General features: G+C 41.0%; 1 protein-coding gene across 1 annotated transcript in view; it reads right to left on the bottom strand.

Annotated features, from left to right (window-relative positions):
- The window catches only part of RNF150 (ring finger protein 150), a 793,014-nt gene that overhangs the window by 475,714 nt on the left and 296,390 nt on the right, over positions 1–20,910 (bottom strand). Inside the window, exon 2 of the mRNA XM_053703697.1 lies at positions 6,529–6,779. Coding sequence (XP_053559672.1) covers positions 6,529–6,779 — 251 coding nt within the window. The remainder of the gene's footprint in view (positions 1–6,528; positions 6,780–20,910) is intronic.

The raw sequence follows: 20,910 nt of genomic DNA on the forward strand, positions 1-20,910 counted from the left end.
CATTAGCAGGCCCTAACACAAGAGGTTACGAGGCAAACAAATATTTTGGAAATTACTACATATATATATCTATGCGTGTACTCTTTAAGTTGTTCACTACATAAGAGATGGACATTGAAAACACTTCACTATCCTGAATTTCTAGGTAAGACGCTCTCTAACTGTTCTGGAAAATAAATTTACGACATAGTTCTCAATTGATACAGGGACCCAAGAGAAAGATTATGTAACAAAGCAGTAACTCTGATAGACTTGAACAATATTCTACTCCCTATTTTTGTTTTGTTTTTTCTCGTACTTTTTTGTGTATATTGTATTTGTTTCTGTGGAGAAACCTTTTATATGTGTATTTGTATTTGTCTTTTGATGTCCTGTACACCTTTGATATAACTCAATAAAGAAAAGATAAATATAATCAATTGATCAAGGCCTTGTAAAAAACATTATTTATGCTTACCTGATAAATTTATTTCTCTTGTAGTGTATCCAGTCCACGGATCATCCATTACTTGTGGGATATTCTTCTTCCTTCCCAACAGGAAGTTGCAAGAGGATCACCCACAGCAGAGCTGCTATATAGCTCCTCCCCTAACTGTCATATCCAGTCATTCGACCGAAAACAAACAGAGAAAGGAGAAACCATAGGGTGCAGTGGTGACTGTAGTTTAATTAAATTTAGACCTGCCTTAGAAGGACAGGGCGGGCGTTGACTGGATACACTACAAGAGAAATAAATTTATCAGGTAAGCATAAATTATGTTTTCTCTTGTTAAGTGTATCCAGTCCACGGATCATCCATTACTTGTGGGATACCAATACCAAAGCTAAAGTACACGGATGATGGGAGGGACAAGGCAGGATTAAGCGGAAGGAACCACTGCCTGAAGAACCTTTCTCCCAAACACAGCCTCCGAAGAAGCAAAAGTATCAAATTTGTAAAATTTTGAAAAAGTGTGAAGCAAAGACCAAGTCGCAGCCTTGCAAATCTCTTCAACAGAGGCCTCATTTTTGAAGGCCCAGGTGGAAGCCACAGCTCTAGTAGAATGAGCTGTAATCCTTTCAGGGGGCTGCTGTCCAGCAGTCTCATAGGCTAGGCTTATTACGCTCCGAAGCCAAAAGGAAAGAGAGGTTGCCGAAGCTTTTTGACCTCTCCTCTGTCCAGAGTAAACGACAAACAGGAAAGATGTTTGACGAAAATCCTTAGTAGCTTGTAAGTAAAACTTCAAGGCACGGACTACGTCCAGATTATGTAAAAGACGTTCCTTCTTTGAAGAAGGATTAGGGCACAATGATGGAACAACAATTTCTTGATTGATATTCTTGTTAGAAACCACCTTAGGTAAAAACCCAGGTTTGGTACGCAGAACTACCTTATCTGCATGAAAAATCAGATAGGGAGAATCACATTGTGAGCCAGATAGCTCAGAGACTCTCCGAGCCGAGGAAATAGCCATCAAAAACAGAACTTTCCAAGATAAAAGTTTAATATCAATGGAATGAAGGGATTCAAACGGAACTCCTAGATGAACCTTAAGAACCAAGTTTAAGCTCCACGGGGGAGCAACAGGTTTAAACACAGGCTTAAATCTAATCAAAATCTGGCAAAATGCCTGGGCGTCTGGAACCTCTGCCAGACGCTTGTGCAAAAGAATAGACAGAGCAGAAATCTGTCCCTTTAAGGAACTAGCTGATAATCCTTTGTCCAAGCCCTCTTGGAGAAAAGACAATATTCTAGGAATCCTAACTTTACTCCATGAGTAAGTCTTGGATTCACACCAATAAAGATATTTACTCCATATCTTGTGGTAGATTTTCCTGGTAACAGGCTTTCGTGCCTGTATTAAAGTATCAATGACTGACTCAGAGAAGCCACGTTCAATCTCCATGCAGTCAGTCTCAGAGAAATTAGATTTGGATGATTGAAAGGACCTTGTATCAGAAGGTCCTGTCTTAGAGGCAGAGTCCATGGTGGAAAGGATGACATGTCCACTAGGTCTGCATACCAAGTCCTGCGTGGCCACGCAGGTGCTATCAGAATCACCAATGCTCTCTCCTGTTTGATTTTGGCAATCAGTCGAGGGAGCAGAGGAAACGGTGGAAACACATAAGCCAGGTTGAGGAACCAAGGAGCTGCTAGCGCATCTATCAGCGTCGCTTCTGGGTCCCTGGACCTGGATCCGTAACAAGGAAGCTTGGCGTTCTGGCGAGACGCCATGAGATCCAACTCTGGTTTGCCCCAACGATGAATCAACTGAGCAAACACCTCCGGATGGAGTTCCCACTCCCCCGGATGGAAAGTCTGACGACTTAGAAAATCCGCCTCCCAGTTCTCCACGCCTGGAATATGGATTGCTGACAGGTGGCAAGAGTGGTACTCTGCCCAGCGAATTATTTTTGAGACTTCTAACATCGCTAGGGAACTCCTGGTTCCCCCTTTATGGTTGATGTAAGCCACAGTCGTGATGTTGTCCGACTGAAATCTGATGAACCTCAGTGTTGCTAACTGAGGCCAAGCCAGAAGAGCATTGAATATCGCTCTTAACTCCAGTATATTTATTGGAAGGAGTTTCTCCTCCTGAGTCCACGATCCCTGTGCCTTCAGGGAATTCCAGACTGCACCCCAACCTAGAAGGCTGGCATCTGTTGTTACAATTGTCCAATCTGGCCTGCGAAAGGTCATACCCTTGGACAGGTGTACCCGAGACAACCACCAGAGAAGAGAATCTCTGGTCTCTTGATCCAGATTTAGCAGAGGGGACAAATCTGTGTAATCCCCATTCCACTGACTCAGCATGCATAATTGCAGCGGTCTGAGATGAAGGCGCGCAAATGGCACTATGCACATTGCCGCTACCATTAAGCCGATTACCTCCATACACTGAGCTACCGAAGGGCACGGAATGGAGTGAAGAACACGGCAAGCATTTAGAAGTTTTGATAACCTGGACTCCGTCAGGTAAATTTTCATTTCTACAGAATCTATAAGAGTCCCTAAGAAGGAGACTCTTGTGAGTGGGGATAGAGAACTCTTTTCCTCGTTCACTTTCCACCCGTGCGACCTCAGAAATGCCAGAACTATCTCTGTATGAGACTTGGCAACTTGAAAGCTTGACGCCTGTATCAGGATGTCGTCTAGATACGGAGCCACCGCTATGCCTCGCGGTCTTAGAACCGCCAGAAGTGAGCCCAGAACCTTTGTAAAGATTCTCGGGGCTGTAGCCAACCCGAAGGGAAGAGCTACAAATTGGTAATGCCTGTCTAGAAAGGCAAACCTTAGAAACCGATGATGATCTTTGTGAATCGGTATGTGAAGGTAGGCATCCTTTAAGTCCACTGTGGTCATGGGTAGGATGGTCCGAATAGTTTCCATTTTGAAAGATGGAACTCTGAGGAATTTAAGATCTTTAGATCCAAAATTGGTCTGAAGGTTCCCTCTTTTTTGGGACAAACAGATTTGAATAAAAACCCTGTCCTTGTTCCGTCCGCGGAACTGGATGGATCACTCCCATAACTAGGAGGTCTTGCACACAGCGTAGGAATGCCTCTTTCTTTATCTGATTTGCAGATAGCCTTGAAAGATGAAATATCCCTTGTGGAGGGGAAGCTTTGAAGTCCAGAAGATATCCCTGATATATGATCTCCAACGCCCAGGGATCCTGAACATCTCTTGCTCACGCCTGGGCGAAGAGAGAAAGTCTGCCCCCTACTAGATCCGTCGCCGGATAGGGGGCCGTTCCAGGCTTTCTGGCCTGCTTGCCTTTGATCCAGGACTGGTTAGGTTTCCAGGCCTGCTTAGATTGAGCAAAAGTTCCCTCTTGTTTTGAAGCGGAGGAAGTTGATGCTGCACCTGCCTTGAAATTTCGAAAGGCACGAAAATTAGACTGTTTGGTCTTTGCTTTGGCCCTGTCCTGAGGAAGGGTGTGACCCTTACCTCCAGTAATGTCAGCAATAATTTCCTTCAAACCAGGCCCGAATAAGGTCTGCCCCTTGAAAGGAATATTGAGTAATTTAGACTTCGAAGTCACGTCAGCTGACCAGGATTTAAGCCATAGCGCCCTACGCGCTTGGATGGCGAATCCAGAATTCTTAGCCGTTAGTTTAGTCAAATGAACAATGGCATCAGAAACAAATGAGTTAGCTAGCTTAAGTGTTCTAAGCTTGTCAATAATTTCAGTCAATGGAGGTGTATGGATGGCCTCTTCCAGGGCCTCAAACCAGAATGCCGCCGCGGCCGTGACAGGCGCAATGCATGCAAGGGGCTGTAAAATAAAACCTTGTTGAATAAACATTTTCTTAAGGTAACCCTCCAATTTTTTATCCATTGGATCTGAAAAAGCATAACTGTCCTCAACCGGGATAGTAGTACACTTTGCTAAAGTAGAAACTGCTCCCTCCACCTTAGGGACCGTCTGCCATAAGTCCCGTGTAGTGGCGTCTATTGGAAACATTTTTCTAAATATAGGAGGTGGGGAAAAAGGCACCCCCGGTCTATCCCACTCCTTGCTAATAATTTCTGTAAGCTTTTAGGTATAGGAAAAACATCAGTACATACCGGTACCGCATAGTATTTATCCAGCCTACACAATTTCTCTGGTACTGCAACGGTGTTACAGTCATTCAGAGCAGCTAATACCTCCCCAAGCAACACACGGAGGTTCTCAAGCTTAAATTTAAAATTAGAAATCTCTGAATCAGGTTTCCCCGAATCAGAGATGTCACCCACAGACTGAAGCTCTCCGTCCTCATGATCTGCATATTGTGATGCAGTATCAGACATGGCCCTTACAGCATCTGCGCGCTCTGTATTTCTCCTAACCCCAGAGCAATCGCGCTTGCCTCTTAATTCAGGCAACCTGGATAATACCTCTGACAGGGTATTATTCATGATTGCAGCCATGTCCTGCAAGGTAATCGCTATGGGCGACCCTGATGTAATTGGCGCCATATTAGCGTGCATCCCCTGAGCGGGAGGCTAAGGGTCTGACACGTGGGGAGAGTTAGTCGGCATAACTTCCCCCTCGTCAGAATCTTCTGGTGATATTTCTTTTATAGTTAAAGACTGATCTTTACTGTTTAACCTCTTAAGGACATATGACAGATTTTGTCCGTCATAAAACAATTGAGCAAACTGAAAGCTGTGTCCTTAAAGGGTTAAGGTGAAATCAATACATTTAGTACACATTCTCCTATGGGGCTCTATCATGGCTTTCAAACATAATGAACAAGTAGTTTCCTCTGTGTCAGACATGTTTAAACAAACTAGCAATGAGACTAGCAAGCTTGGAAAACACTTTAAACAAGTTTACAAGCAATATAAAAAACGTTACTGGACCTTTAAGAAACACAAATTTTGTCAAAATTTGAAATAACAGTGAAAAAAGGCAGTTACACTAACAACATTTTTACAGTGTATGTAACAAGTTAGCAGAGCGTTGCACCCACTTGCAAATGGATGATTAACCCCTTAATACCCAAAACTGAATAATAAAAGACAAAAACGTGTTTTTTTTTTGTTTTGTTTTTTTTTCCAAACAGTCACAACAACTGCCACAGCTCTACTGTGGTTTTTTTACCTCCCTAAAAAACGACTTTGAAGCCTTTTGAGCCCTCCAGAGATGTCCTGGATCATGCAGAGGAAAGCTGAATGTCTCTGTCAATATTTTACTGCACAGAAAAGCACTAAAAAAGGCCCCTCCCACTCATATTACAACAGTGGAAAGCCTAAGGAAACTGTTACTAGGCAAAATTCAAGCCAGCCATGTGGAAAAAAACTAGGCCCCAATAAGTTTTATCACCAAATACATATAAAAACGATTAAACATGCCAGCAAACGTTTTATATTACATTTTTATAAGAGTATGTATCTCTATTAATAAGCCTGATACCAGTCGCTATCACTGCATTTAAGGCTTTACTTACATTAGTTCGGTATCAGCAGCATTTTCTAGCAAATTCCATCCCTAGAAAAATATTAACTGCACATACCTTATTGCAGGAAAACCTGCACGCCATTCCCTCTCTGAAGTTACCTCACTCCTCAGAATATGTGAGAACAGCCATGGATCTTAGTTACTTCTGCTAACATCATAGAAAACGCAGGCAGATTCTTCTTCTAAATACTGCCTGAGATAAACAGTACACTCCGGCACCATTTAAAAATAACAAACTTTTGATTGAAGAATAAACTAAGTATAAAACACCACACTTCTCTTACGACCTCCATCTTGGTTGAGGCTTGCAAGAGAATGACTGGATATGACAGTTAGGGGAGGAGCTATATAGCAGCTCTGCTGTGGGTGATCCTCTTGCAACTTCCTGTTGGGAAGGAGAATATCCCACAAGTAATGGATGATCCGTGGACTGGATACACTTAACAAGAGAAAAAATAGCCACATCATAAGTCTACAAATAGCTCTGTACAAAAAAATTAAATAGAGAAGTTGTAGAAATTAATAAAATATGAACAAAGAATAAAAAAATCAGAGCATACGATCTTAATCTAATTTAATTCACAGAAATGTGACTCACCTGGTTTCGATCTCTTGCATTTGCGTATCTAAACCTCTGAATGTAGTAAAACACTAGCCATGCAAGGGAGATGATCATCAGAACAATGAAGGATATGGAGACAAATACCACTGAAGTTCGGCTGACATATTTCTGCAGGTTCCGTGTTCCGATTGTAATGTATATCGTCACCGGAATGTTTCGTTCAAGTAAACTTGCTATTTCTTTTCCTTTAGGCTCAGGGATCATTATTGCTACAATATCTTCAATGCCTGCCAACAAAAATTGGAAACAGTGGTAAGATCATGGAAACGATTGTTTACAACCTCAGTAGATTAAAGTCATTGAACCTTTTAGTCTTTGGGATGTTTTTCAGAGCTTTGAAGCTCCTTCCAGATTTGAGAGAATGAACTCATTTTGATGCCAATTTTTTTAAGGAAAGTCCTGGTAATCTGTGTAAGTATTTTACTCTTAAATCAATACAGACACCATAATTTGTATATGCTTCTAAATGAAGACTATAAAACATATATGTCAGTGTTCTCTCCAGGACCTTTTTAGCCGGTGCATCACCGGCTGATTTTACTGGCCACCCAGCTAAACTTTTAGCCAACATTTAGCTAAAATTTGCTCATATTAAAAATGTTACATTTTTATTTCACAAATTATCATTAAATACATTTCTGTTAAATTATGCAATTAGTTTGTGATTTTCATAGCGGAAAATGATACAATATTAGAAAATATTACACTGTCCACACTTGGCTACTTCATAATGCCACCAGGCAGGCAACATTTTCTGTGGAGAACACTGTATGTTGTTTAAATGTCCCTGAGTGTGGTTGTCAAATGTGATGTATATGGTAAATAATGAACCAAGAATCACCATTATGTGCAAAATAACCCCCAAAACATTCAGGGGTTCAAACCACAAGACCTAAAACGCAGCATTATTATCTCAAATATAAATTGTAACAGAAGATTACAATATCTGATTTCCCAACAAATTAAAGATAAGAAAACTATCATGAAAATAAAAAAATAAAACTTTAGTGATTTAGATAGAGAGTACAATTAAAAAATAAATAAATAAACCTAATTTATTTTAATTATTAAATGTACTTTATTCTTTTGGTATCCTTGATTCAAAATGAGCTTATTTTACATGGCAGCATACCTAGGTACGTGCACATTTAGAGCACTATATGGAAGCCGTCGAGCACAAAATTGAGCTTTTGCGAATGCGATATTTGCACTCCACTCAGTAATACTAGCGTGGCAAAGTACCTAACACAGCTCAGGGGGCAGCAAAATAAAAATATATATATGAATATATTCATAAATATATATTTATACATATATATTTATGTCTTTATATATGTATATACACATAAATCTATATGTATATAAGCATATACATATATATTTACATTTTACAGTAAAATCACAGTCACCCATAGGCCGAAAGGTAAAGGCACTCTCAGTGCCATTTTTTTCCCCCCAACACCCCACATCCCCTCATTTTAACCCCTTATAACTGATTTGTACAGTTTAAAAGAAAAAATAAAGATGCTCATCATTTTATTTTATAAGGAACAACTGCCCACTTTATTTGGGGGGGAACTTTTTTTTAATTAACCAGAGGTCTAAGCGCAAAATGAAACTGGGAACTGGCGGGAGCATTAACACTTGTAATGGTTGGCTATTTAACATGCGCCCATAAAAAGGGCAAATTTGCCTCTTTATGGGCGAACGTTAAAATAGTGCTTAACTTGTAATCTAGCCCATAATGCTTAAGACATGTGCATGTTCCTGAGCATATCTCAGTATGTTCTTAAGGAAAGGAGCCAAGTTTCAACAAAGGATACCAAGATAAAGAGACATATGATAGCTAGGTACAACTGTATCCCTTTAACTAGAGTTGCACCGATACCATTTTTTTAAGACCGAGTAGAAGTACTGATTTTTTTAATGTCATGTGATAGCTTCCCAAGCACAATACAGACAATGCAATACAGTAAAAAAATATAACAGTACACCGTTTAATCAGGGGGAATAACACTATGGGATAGATTACATTGACTGGTAAGCTTTACCAATACTCTCATTACATTTCGAAATCCATTAAAGACTATAGAGTTGGAAATGTGAACAGAGCATTGGTAAAGCTCACAAATTAAATATAATCTAAATCTAGTCCTATAATTGTAGGATAAGTGTTTATAGGAATTAACTTAATTTGTCCTATGAACACTCTTCCTGCAATTATATAAGCTAAGGATGTTCCTCAGATTACAGTACTTATTGAGCAAAATTGTGCAAGATGAGAACTAGCAGTATAACAGGCAATCTAACAATTAGAATCCTTTTTCACAATTTAAAAAAAAATCAATTTACTTTTATTAGCAATATACTGCTGGGAGCTATCTGAACTCATCAGGGAGTCAATGACAAGAGGCTCATATGAGAAGCCACCAGTCAGAAGCTAGCTCCCAGTAGTCGATTGCTGCTCCTGAGCCTACCTAGTTATGTTTGTTTTAACAAAAGAATACCAAGAGAATGAAGCAAATTAGATAAAATAAGTAAATTGGAGAGTTGTTTATAATTTTATGCTCCGTTTGAAACATGAAAGTTAAATTCTGACTTTGACCCCTTTGCCAAAATGGATGTAGATCTACGTTATGTGGTACATAGACCATCATATCACATAAGGTTGTAGTTCTACGTCCATAATGCTGGAAGCCCAAACTGTCTCAGTTTGGGACAGTTTGTCATATAGTAACAAAGCACTGATCACACTCAGTATGAAGTCAGATTGGACTCATCTGTTGGTTGCGGTGGGAGGCGTGGAAAGGAAGGTGGTAAGAGGGTGGCCCTGTATTACAGAAAATAGGTTTTAAAGGGAGAGGGATGGGTAGCTACACTACTAAAAAGCAAAATCAGTGGGTGGACCCTACAAAAGGATCGGAGGGAGATTAGGTACCCCTACACCAGTGTTCACTCTAAGGCCAGTTTTGTGAGTGGAACAGCAGTGAAACAGTTAATTAGCGCAATTAGCAAACACTACACAATGCAGACTGCAAGGTGTAGTTCCCTTATTAACTGTTTCACTGCTGGACAGCTCACAAAACTGGCCTCAGAGGGAACAATGCCCTACATTGAACATAAACAATGTATTCATAAATAACTAAAAATACTGTAAACTGGGTACTGGCAGACAGCTGCCAGTACCTATGATGGCTGCCACTAGTAAGAGGGGGGAGGGTTAAAGAGATTCTGGGTGGGATCAGACAGATAGACATACAGACAGACATGCAGATAGATAAGTAAAACTATAGATAGATGGCTACCTGACTCATGATTCCTCAAGCTTTGACATTGGAAACCATGTAATGAAGACAAAATTCAACCTCCATGGATCATCCAGGTTATATAATAAAAACCCTGTGAAGCAAACTATTAGTAATATATTTACAAAACCTACTTATTTCATTCTTGGATTCTGTTTCAGCCAAAAAATACATCTAAGCATTTATAAAAGTTATCTACTGTATCAAGTCACCTCCTAAAGTTTTACACTTAGCTCTTACAGTGAAATACTGTAATCACTGCAGGGAATTAAAGGGGCATGAAACACGTGTGACTGTATTATCAAACTTTTTATTACACTTACATTACAAATTTTACCCATTTTTTCCTGTAATTCAACTCTAAAAAAATTAGAGGTTTCTGTCTCTGAGAAAGAGTACAAGAAAAGGGGGTTTAAGCCTATATGACCTCTCTGTAAAACCAAAGTGGGTCAAATATCTAGTAGTAATTCAATAATAAGCGTGCCTGTGTGAGAGGATATTATGTGATCACATTCCAAAAAACCTTCACTTCTATTAACGCTTATTTGTATCCAACTTCAAAAGCAGTCCGTGCTGGTAGGACAGATTAACAACATAAGACAGTCTCACCTGAAAACCTTCATATTACCCCAACAATATCATGCTATGTGGCTACTTCAGGCAGGACCCGCCGGCTTAAGGGACACTCCCAATGCTGCCTCAGCGTAGCCGCTTGGCAGGTACGCTCACCACTTAATCAGGCCGTACGCCAACTCACTGCTCGCGAGGGAGGGGGAAGGAGGTGACATCACTGGTGACGAATCAAGGTTCCAATGTCAGTGAAGGCAAATCAGAAAAGAGGTGTGTCACTCATCCAATAACAGGGTTCAATCCGTAAAACAGCAGCTGTTAATTCCTCAGGACACTTAATAGAATCAATGCAACATAGTAATGATCCATCCTTGCTGGTGATAAAGTAGTGAAGCAAGAGGTGCGGACAGTTTGTGTAAAAAAATTTCAATCTTTATTCCAAACTTAAAAATACAGGAACAAGCAGTATTCAGGCAGAGTAGGCAAAAAAGTTTTCTTCTGTGAAAAGCACACTGGTCTAAAAGAGGCTGCTTCCGGGTGGTAAATCGCCATAGAACAAGCCACTGAGCTGTTGTTCGTTCCTGGTAGAGCGCTTCTCTCTTTGTATGCAAATTATTATGACCCTGGGGAAGTCTCCCTATGGGTGATGGGGGAAACCAGAGGTGGACTCCTTGCCCAGTGTGCTTAGAGGAATGTGGCTGCACCTCACTGACGAGGCCCATAGGAGGCCGAAACGATCGTCTGGGGTTGTCATGTTCCTTGTTCAGAGGAGAATTGCCTGGTATTTCGGGGCTGGACTGACCTTTCTTGGCGGGATCAGACTGATATACTTCAGGAAAGTTTTCTTCTGTGAAAAGCACACTGGTCTAAAAGAGGCTGCTTCCGGGTGGTAAATCGCCATAGAACAAGCCACTGAGCTGTTGTTCGTTCCTGGTAGAGCGCTTCTCTCTTTGTATGCAAATTATTATGACCCTGGGGAAGTCTCCCTATGGGTGATGGGGGAAACCAGACGTGGACTCCTTGCCCAGTGTGCTTAGAGGAATGTGGCTGCACCTCACTGACGAGGCCCATAGGAGGCCGAAACGATCGTCTGGGGTTGTCATGTTCCTTGTTCAGAGGAGAATTGCCTGGTATTTCGGGGCTGGACTGACCTTACTTGGCGGGATCAGACTGATATACTTCAGGAAAGTTTTCTTCTGTGAAAAGCACACTGGTCTAAAAGAGGCTGCTTCCGGGTGGTAAATCGCCATAGAACAAGCCACTGAGCTGTTATTCGTTCCTGGTAGAGTGCTTCTCTCTTTGTATGCAAATTATTATGACCCTGGGGAAGTCTCCCTATGGGTGATGGGGGAAACCAGAGGTGGACTCCTTGCCCAGTGTGCTTAGAGGAATGTGGCTGCACCTCACTGACGAGGCCCATAGGAGGCCGAAACGATCGTCTGGGGTTGTCATGTTCCTTGTTCAGAGGAGAATTGCCTGGTATTTCGGGGCTGGACTGACCTTACTTGGCGGGATCAGACTGATATACTTCAGGAAAGTTTTCTTCTGTGAAAAGCACACTGGTCTAAAAGAGGCTGCTTCCGGGTGGTAAATCGCCATAGAACAAGCCACTGAGCTGTTGTTCGTTCCTGGTAGAGCTCTTCTCTCTTTGTATGCAAATAAAACCTAAGCTGGCTTACGCATTTTGGCTTTTGCCGTAGTCATAGCCATAGGTGTTGGGTCTCCTCCCCCATCTTATAAAACACAGTAAAATTTGATTGGTTCATAAATGTTCACTTAATAACAATAGTACGCCTACTCTGTTCATTAAGTAACTCAAAAGCATGAACGGTACACTACTGAGCATAACAATAATATGAAAAGCAAATAAGTGTTATCAATACACAATGATGGAAAAATTGATGATGAATATACAAATACCTAAATTAGAATTTGGTGTTATTGACCAAAAATAGTAGAATAGCATTAGTATATCAATATATCAATATATCAATTTTTTCTGTCTCTGAGAACAGGAAGTGCACATTGCAGACATATATGTCCTAGCTGGCCTCAGCAGAGGTGATAAGACACTGCAAGTCCTAATAGGCTACCCCACAAATAAGAGAAGCAATGAGGGGAATATGGTCATTGAAAAACAATTGCAGCACACAAGGCATTATGTATTCCAAAAGTGTCTACACTTAACCAGTATGCATATTTAATGCAGGACTAGTTTTGCTATTACAAAGCAGTTTTGTCCCTTTAAATGTCCTTCCTGTTACCCTTAAAGTGTGACCTTGTCACAAACTATTTCCTTGAAATAAACAGTACTCAAGCCAATGTATTTTTTTATTATTATGAAGTAAGCATATAAACTCCCCAGCCCCTCTTTTCTAGAGCAAAAATACCCAGTTTGGCTAACCTTCACACAAAATTGTAGGGGCCTGCTGTTAGCGTAAAGGTAACTCTTATCTGATCCAGCCTGACTCCGCTAACAGAAAAATGCCTTACTGTATTTTCTCAGAGAATTTCTGCTCAAACTGAAGCTTAATTGCACTGGGAAGAAAACGTCCCTGATTATTTTGGCTTAAAAATTAAGTCATTTTGTGGCAATAACATCCTTAAAGGGACATGAAACCCATTTTTTTTCTTTCATGATTCATACAAAGCATGTCATTTTAAATTTATTTCTATTATCTAATTTGTTTAGTTCTCTTTCCATCCTTTGCTGAAAAGTACACCTAGGTAGACTCAGAAGCTGTTGATTGGTGGCTGCACAAATATGCATCTTTTCATTGGCTTTCAGCTACTTAACTACCAGTAGTGCTTTGCTGCTCCTTCATCAATTAATAACAAGAGAAAGAAGCAAACTAGATAAAAGAAGCACATTTTAAAGTTGTGTGATCTATCTGAATCATGAAAGAATTTTTTGGGGTTTCATATCCCTTTAAAGCTTCTAAATAGAAGTCCCTTTAATGTCTCTAGCGATGAAATATCAGAACAGTTATGTCATTTACATGTTATATGGAATGTAACTTTTCTTTAAAAAAAAATAAAGTCACTTTTAGAGACTGAATGTAAAGTTCAAATATTGAATGTTATAATTTGAAAGGTTGCTATAGTGATAAAAAACATAATTTATGCTTACCTGATAAATTTATTTCTCTTGTAGTGTGTTCAGTCCACGGGTCATCCATTACTTATGGGATATATTCTCTTTCCCAACAGGAAGTTGCAAGAGGATCACCCAAGCAGAGCTGCTATATAGCTCCTCCCCTCACATGTCATATCCAGTCATTCGACCAAAACAAGACGAGAAAGGAGAAACTATAAGGTGCAGTGGTGACTGGAGTTATAATTTTAAAATTTAGAACCTGCCTTAAAAAGACAGGGCGGGCCGTGGACTGAACACACTACAAGAGAAATAAATTTATCAGGTAAGCATAAATTATGTTTTCTCTTGTTAAGTGTGTTCAGTCCACGGGTCATCCATTACTTGTGGGATACCAATACCAAAGCTAAAGTACACGGATGATGGGATGGACAAGGCAGGAACATTAAACAGAAGGAACCACTGCCTGTAGAACCTTTCTCCTAAAAACAGCCTTCGAAGAAGCAAAAGTGTCAAATTTGTAAAATTTTGAAAAGGTATGAAGTGAAGACCAAGTTGCAGCCTTGCAAATCTGTTCAACAGAGGCCTCATTCTTAAAGGCCCAGGTGGAAGCCACAGCTCTAGTGGAATGAGCTGCAATTCTTTCAGGGGGCTGCTGTCCAGCAGTCTCATAGGCTAAACGAATTATGCTACGAAGCCAAAAAGAGAGAGAGGTGGCCGAAGCCTTTTGACCTCTCCTCTGTCCAGAATAAACGACAAACAGAGAAGAAGTTTGCCGAAAATCTTTAGTTGCCTGTAAGTAGAACTTCAGGGCACGGACTACATCCAGATTATGTAAAAGACGTTCCTTCTTCGAAGAAGGATTAGGACATAATGATGGAACAACAATCTCTTGATTGTTATTCCTGTTAGAAACTACCTTAGGTAAAAACCCAGGTTTAGTACGCAGAACTACCTTGTCTGAATGAAAAATCAGATAAGGAGAATCACAATGTAAGGCAGATAACTCAGAGACTCTTCGAGCCGAGGAAATAGCCATTAAAAACAGAACTTTCCAAGATAACAGCTTAATATCAATGGAATGAAGGGGTTCAAACGGAACACCTTGAAGAACTTTAAGAACTAAGTTTAAACTCCATGGTGGAGCAACAGTCTTAAACACAGGCTTAATCCTAGCCAAAGCCTGACAAAAAGCCTGAACGTCTGGAACTTCTGCCAGACGTTTGTGTAAAAGAATAGACAGAGCAGAAATCTGTCCCTTTAACGAACTAGCAGATAAACCCTTTTCTAAACCCTCTTGTAGAAAAGACAATATCCTAGGAATCCTGACCTTACTCCATGAGTAACTCTTGGATTCACACCAGTATAAATATTTACGCCATATTTTATGGTAAATCTTTCTGGTAACAGGTTTCCGAGCCTGTATTAATGTATCAATAACCGACTCCGAGAAACCACGCTTTGATAGAATCAAGTGTTCAATCTCCATGCAGTCAGCCTCAGAGAAATGAGGCTTGGATGGTTGAAAGGACCCTGAATTAGAAGGTCCTGCCTCAGAGGCAGAGACCATGGTGGACAGGACGACATGTCCACTAGGTCTGCATACCAGGTCCTGCGTGGCCACGCAGGCGCTATCAAAATCACCGAAGCTCTCTCCTGCTTGATCCTGGCAATCAATCGAGGCAGCAACGGAAACGGAGGAAACACATAAGCCATCTTGAAACCCCAAGGAGCTGCTAGAGCATCTATCAGCACCGCTCCCGGGTCCCTGGATCTGGATCCGTAACAAGGAAGCTTGGTGTTCTAGCGAGACGCCATGAGATCCAGTTCTGGTTTGCCCCAACAATGAATTAGTTGAGCAAAGACCTCCGGATGAAGTTCCCACTCCCCCGGATGAAACGTCTGGCGACTTAGAAAGTCCGCCTCCCAGTTCTCCACGCCTGGGATGTGGATCGCTAACAGGTGGCAAGAGTGAGACTCTGCCCAGCGAATTATCTTTGAGACTTCTAACATCGCTAAGGAACTCCTGGTTCCCCCTGTATTTAAAGTAATATCAATACAATTGGTACACATATTTCTATTGGGCTCCACATTGGCTTTTAAACATAATGAACAAGCAGATTCATCTGTATCAGACATGTTTAAACAGACTAGCAATGAGGCTAGCAAGCTTGGAAATTACTTTCAGAAAATTTTCAAGCAATGTAAAAACACAAAAAAAACAATTACAGTTGAAATAACAATGAACTAATTCAGTTATAGCAACCAAATCTTTACATTAAATGTATGAAATTAGCAGAGGATTGCACCCACTAGCAAAAGGATGATTAACCCCTTAATACCCAAAAACGGATAATCAATTTAACAGTTAACGTTTTTATCACAGTCAAACACACTGTCACAGGTCTGCTGTGACTGATTACCTCCCTCAAATATAAATTTTGGAGACCCCTGAGCTCTCTGGAGACGTCCTGGATCAAGGAGGAAGAAACAGGAAGACTATGATTGAATTTTAACTGCGCAACAAGGCGCTAACAAAAGCCCCTCCCACTCATATTACATGAATAGAATCAAGCGTTCAATTTCCAAGCAGTCAGCCTCAGAGAAATTAGGTTTGGATGGTTGAAAGGACCCTGAATTAGAAGGTCCTGCCTCAGAGGAAGAGACCATGGTGGACAGGACGACATGTCCACTAGGTCTGCATACCAGGTCCTGCGTGGCCACGCAGGCGCTATCAGAATTACCGATGCCCTCTCCTGTTTGATCCTGGCAATCAGCCGAGGTAGCAACGGAAATGGTGGAAACACATAAGCTATGTTGAAAACCCAAGGGGCTGCTAATGCATCTACCAGCACCGCTCCCGGGTCCCTGGACCTGGATCCGTAACAAGGAAGCTTCGCGTTCTGGCGAGATGCCATGATATCCAGATCCGGTTCGCCCCAACGACGAATCAGTTGAGCAAATACCTCCGGGTGAAGTTCCCACTCTCCCGGATGAAAAGTCTGGCGACTTAGGAAATCCGCCTCCCAGTTCTCTACGCCTGGGATGTGAATCGCTGACAGGTGGCAAGAGTGAGACTCTGCCCAGCGAATTATCTTCGACACTTCCAACATCGCTAGGGAACTCCTGGTTCCCCCTTGTCAGCCTGTGAAAGGTAATCTCACCCCTGTAAAGGAGAGAGGGAATTTTTAGGACCACAACTGCAGGCTTAGAAGTGTTGTGAAAGTATCAGTGATTCTGTGTAGGTGAGGGAAGGCAGCAAGGTTCAGAATCATTACATACCGTTCACTTTATTATAAGGATAGGTGTGACAATGGCTGAGACCACAGAGCATATAGCCCCACTCAGTATTGACAAACTGGTTCCCACATATAACAACATGCAATTGCAACGTTAAAGTTTTAGATAGACAATATCTAATCATTTTTGGCAGCAGACATAGTTGTACAAAACTCAGGCAAAAATAGTGCTAAGAGATTTAGGCTGTACTTAGGTAATGAGACTGAACAATTAAGAATATAGGAAGTATTAGAGCTTTTAATTATGAAGGGAACCTAACTAAGATTCTGAGACATGTCAGGAGTAATTACTGAATATTCGTAAGATACTGCGGTACAGGTATGAAGGAAGCGCTTTTGAAACTTACTAATAGCAGTAATGGGTGAGCGGTGTCCGGACAGAGAGAAGTTCCCCTGCAGAGTTTGGGAAAGTTGCAGCGTGTGCGATGGCGTGTGACGTCACCGCTTGCCGGTTCCGGTCCTGTGTTTGGTAGAGAGGTGAGCTGCGTCTGTCTCAAAGGTTGCAAGGAGGTTAGAGGGTGAGAAGCTGGATTCAACAATCAAGCAATTGGTATGAGTAGGAGGGAAATTTAAACTGCTTGTTGGGGAGGAGTTATGTAAGTGTGCAAAGACACAGCTATACAAAGGATAAGGCAAAGAAGTTAGGCAGTTATGACAGGACCCCCCCCCCCAAAGATCAACTCCGGGGATCGAGTCCAGGACGATCAGGAAAACGTTCATGGAACCTGGCCACCAATCGGGGGGCAGAGAGATTGGAAGCCGGTTCCCAGGAGTCCTCTGAATCAGGGTAGCCCTTCCAATGAACCAGATACTGAAGCTGCCCTCGAAAGCGTCGGGAGTCCAAGACATCTTGTACCTCATACTCCAGGGTGGCATCCTGCAGATGAGGAAGTAGAGGAATAGAAGGATCATGGTGACGAAGTTGTCTGTAAGGCTTGAGGAGAGACACATGAAAGGTAGGATGGGATTTCAGATTCGCTGGTAATGCGAGGGTAACAGCGTTCATATTCACAATTTTTATGATGGGAAATGGTCCAATGAAGCTGGAAGATAATTTCCTGGAAGGAAGGGGTAAATGTAGATTACGTGTTGATAACCAAACGTAATCACCTACTCTATATTTAGGCGAGGGAATCCTTTTTTTATCAAAATGAAATTTATATCGATCCTTGGCGATGCGAATATTTTCAGCAGTTAATGAGAAGGATTCACTAATAGTGTTGATGAGGTCATTCACAACAGGACAAGTGTTGCTGTCCATAGTATCCCATTCAAAAGAGGGATGAAAACCATAATTAATGAAGAACGGTGTGGACTTAGTAGAGGAATGTACGGAATTGTTGAAGGCGAATTCTGCGTATGGTAGTAGTTGAGTCCAGTTTTCTTGTTTAGCTGAAATGAAACATCTTAAATATTGTTCAATGCACTGGTTTGTCCTTCCAGTCTGGCCATTAGTTTGGGGATGGAAAGAGGTACTGAGACGTCTAGAAATACCCAGAGAGTGACAAAGTTGTTTCCAGAATTGGCTGGTGAATTGAGTTCCCCTATCAGAGGTGATACTATTCGGGAGTCCGTGATACTTGAATATATGATGGATCATTAGGGAAATGGTTTCAGAAGAAGTTGGCAGCTTATGGTAGGGCACGAAATGTGCCATTTTACTAAATAGGTCCACGACTACTAATATGGTGTTATTCCTTTCAGAAATAGGTAGGTCGACAATGTAGTCGATTGCTATGTCCTTCCAAGGACGGTCAGGAGTCGGTAATGGGATCAATTTCCCGTAAGGGGGAGTCCTCCCTTTTTTTGTAGTTTCGCAGATTAAGCAGGTTTTAACGTAATCCTCAACATCGGAGAGGCAGGTAGGCCACCAAAAGAATCTGGAGACTAATTCTTGAGTTTTCTTTATGCCCATGTGTCCAGCAGATGGAGAATCATGTAAAGTTTTTAAGACTGTTGTTCTGATTTAAAATGAATGTTTTGTTCTGTAGTTAAAGCTAAGAATCTGTCAAGAGGAATTAGGGGTGAAAGGTTTGGATGTGACACTTGGTCCACCAAGTGTCTTGAAAGGGCATCAGCCTTCTTGTTCTTGTTTGCAGGACGGTAGGTGATAAGATAATTAAATCTAGCCAAGAATAGGTTCCATCGGACCTGCCGTGCGCTAAGAGTCCTATTAGATTGTAGGTATTCTAGATTTTTGTGATCCGTGTAAATCAAGATTGGAAGAAGGGTCCCTTCTAGAAGGTGTCTCCATTGTTCCAATGCTGTTTTGATTGCTAACAGTTCTTTATCACCAATTGGGTAGTTTATTTCAGCTGAATTGAGAATACGTGAATAGAAGGCAACAGGGTGCAGAGGGTCTTTTGGAGTCTGCCTCTGTGAGAGGATTGCTCCTAAAGCATAATTAGATGCATCCACTTCCAAGATGTACTGCAACTCAGAATTAGGGAATTGGAGGATAGGGGCCGTAGTGAAAGCTTTTTTTAAGAAATTGAATATTTCTTCTAAATCATCGTTCCATCTGAAGTGTGTGTCAGATTTGGTCAAGTTAGTTAATGGTCTTGTCAGGTCAGCGAAATTTTTAATAAACTTTCTGTAGAAATTGGCGAAACCCATGAACCTTTGTATGTCCTTTTTACTTTTTGGAGAAGGCCAATTTTGAATTACCGATATCTTATCATTATCCATCTGAATACCTTGGGGTGATACAACATAACCTAGAAATTTAATTTCTTTGGAGTGAAATAAACATTTCTCTAGTTTAACATAAAGAGAGTTCTCTCGTAACCGTGTTAATACTAGGGTGACATGTTTGATGTGTTCAGTAAGTGAGGTAGAGAATATGAGTATGTCATCCAAATATATTACCATAAATAAATCCAAAAAATCCTTAAAAATATCATTTATGAAGTACTGAAAAGTAGCTGGGGCATTACAGAGGCCAAATGGCATCACAGTATATTCAAAAAGGCCGTAACGTGTACGAAATGCTGTAAGCCATTCATGACCCTCCTTGATACGTACCAAGTTGTAAGCCCCTCTTAGATCCAATTTAGTGTATATAGTAGCATTTTGTAATCTATCAAGGAGTTGAGGAATTAAAGGCAGTGGATAGCGGTTTTTTATTGTACGCTTGTTTAACTCTCTGTAATCAATAATGGGTCTTAGGGATTGATCTTTATTTTTAACAAAAAAGATACCAGCGCCAGCTGGAGAGGTGGAAGGACGTATAAAGCCTTTCTTCAAATTATCTGCCAAATAAGTTTTCAGATGTTGTAACTCAGGATCAGAGAGGGGAAATATATGGCCGTAAGGTATATCAACACCTGGCAGGAGATCTATAGGGCAGTCGTAAACCCTATGAGGGGGTAGATTCTCTGATTCTTTTTTGTCAAGACATCAGCGAAAGTTATGTATTCCTTGGGGATTTGTAAAGGAACATCAAGTAAAATTTGTTCATGATGGAGACACAAATTTTTACAATAAGGAGAATTAAAGATGACTTGTGAAGTTGACCAGTGTATAGTGGGATCATGTTGTTTAAACCAAGTGATACCAAGTATAATGGGATATAGAGGTGAGGGTATAACATCAAAATTAAGAAACTCTGTGTGTTGGTCATGTGTGGTGAGCCTTAAAGGTATGGTGTGGTATAAGATAGGTCCTGATGTGATTTCATTACCATCAATAAAACGAAGTACACTAGGCACCATTTTCTTAACTAGTGGAATTTTATTTACAGTAGTGAATTGGTGGTCTATATAATTGTGGCTGGCACCAGAGTCAAGGATTGCTTGTGAGTTGAGTCTTTGCTGATCCCACTGTAATAAGATAGGAAGGGAGCAATGATTAGATTGTGTTTGTTTAGCAGATAAACATATACTTGTGGTGTTCATCTTACCCTTCCTACGCTGTAATTGAGAGCAGTCCTTTACAGAATGATCGATTCCTCCGCAATACATACAGAGATCTAAAGCTTTCTTCTTAATTTTTCCTGTTGAGTTAATGGACCTCTGATGAAACCGAGTTCCATAGGGATTTCAGAGGCTTTTGTAGTTGTTTTAGGTGGAGGCAGAGTAGTAACTGTATG

This window comes from Bombina bombina, chromosome 2 (assembly GCF_027579735.1).
Source record: "Bombina bombina isolate aBomBom1 chromosome 2, aBomBom1.pri, whole genome shotgun sequence".
Taxonomy (NCBI): domain Eukaryota; kingdom Metazoa; phylum Chordata; class Amphibia; order Anura; family Bombinatoridae; genus Bombina; species Bombina bombina.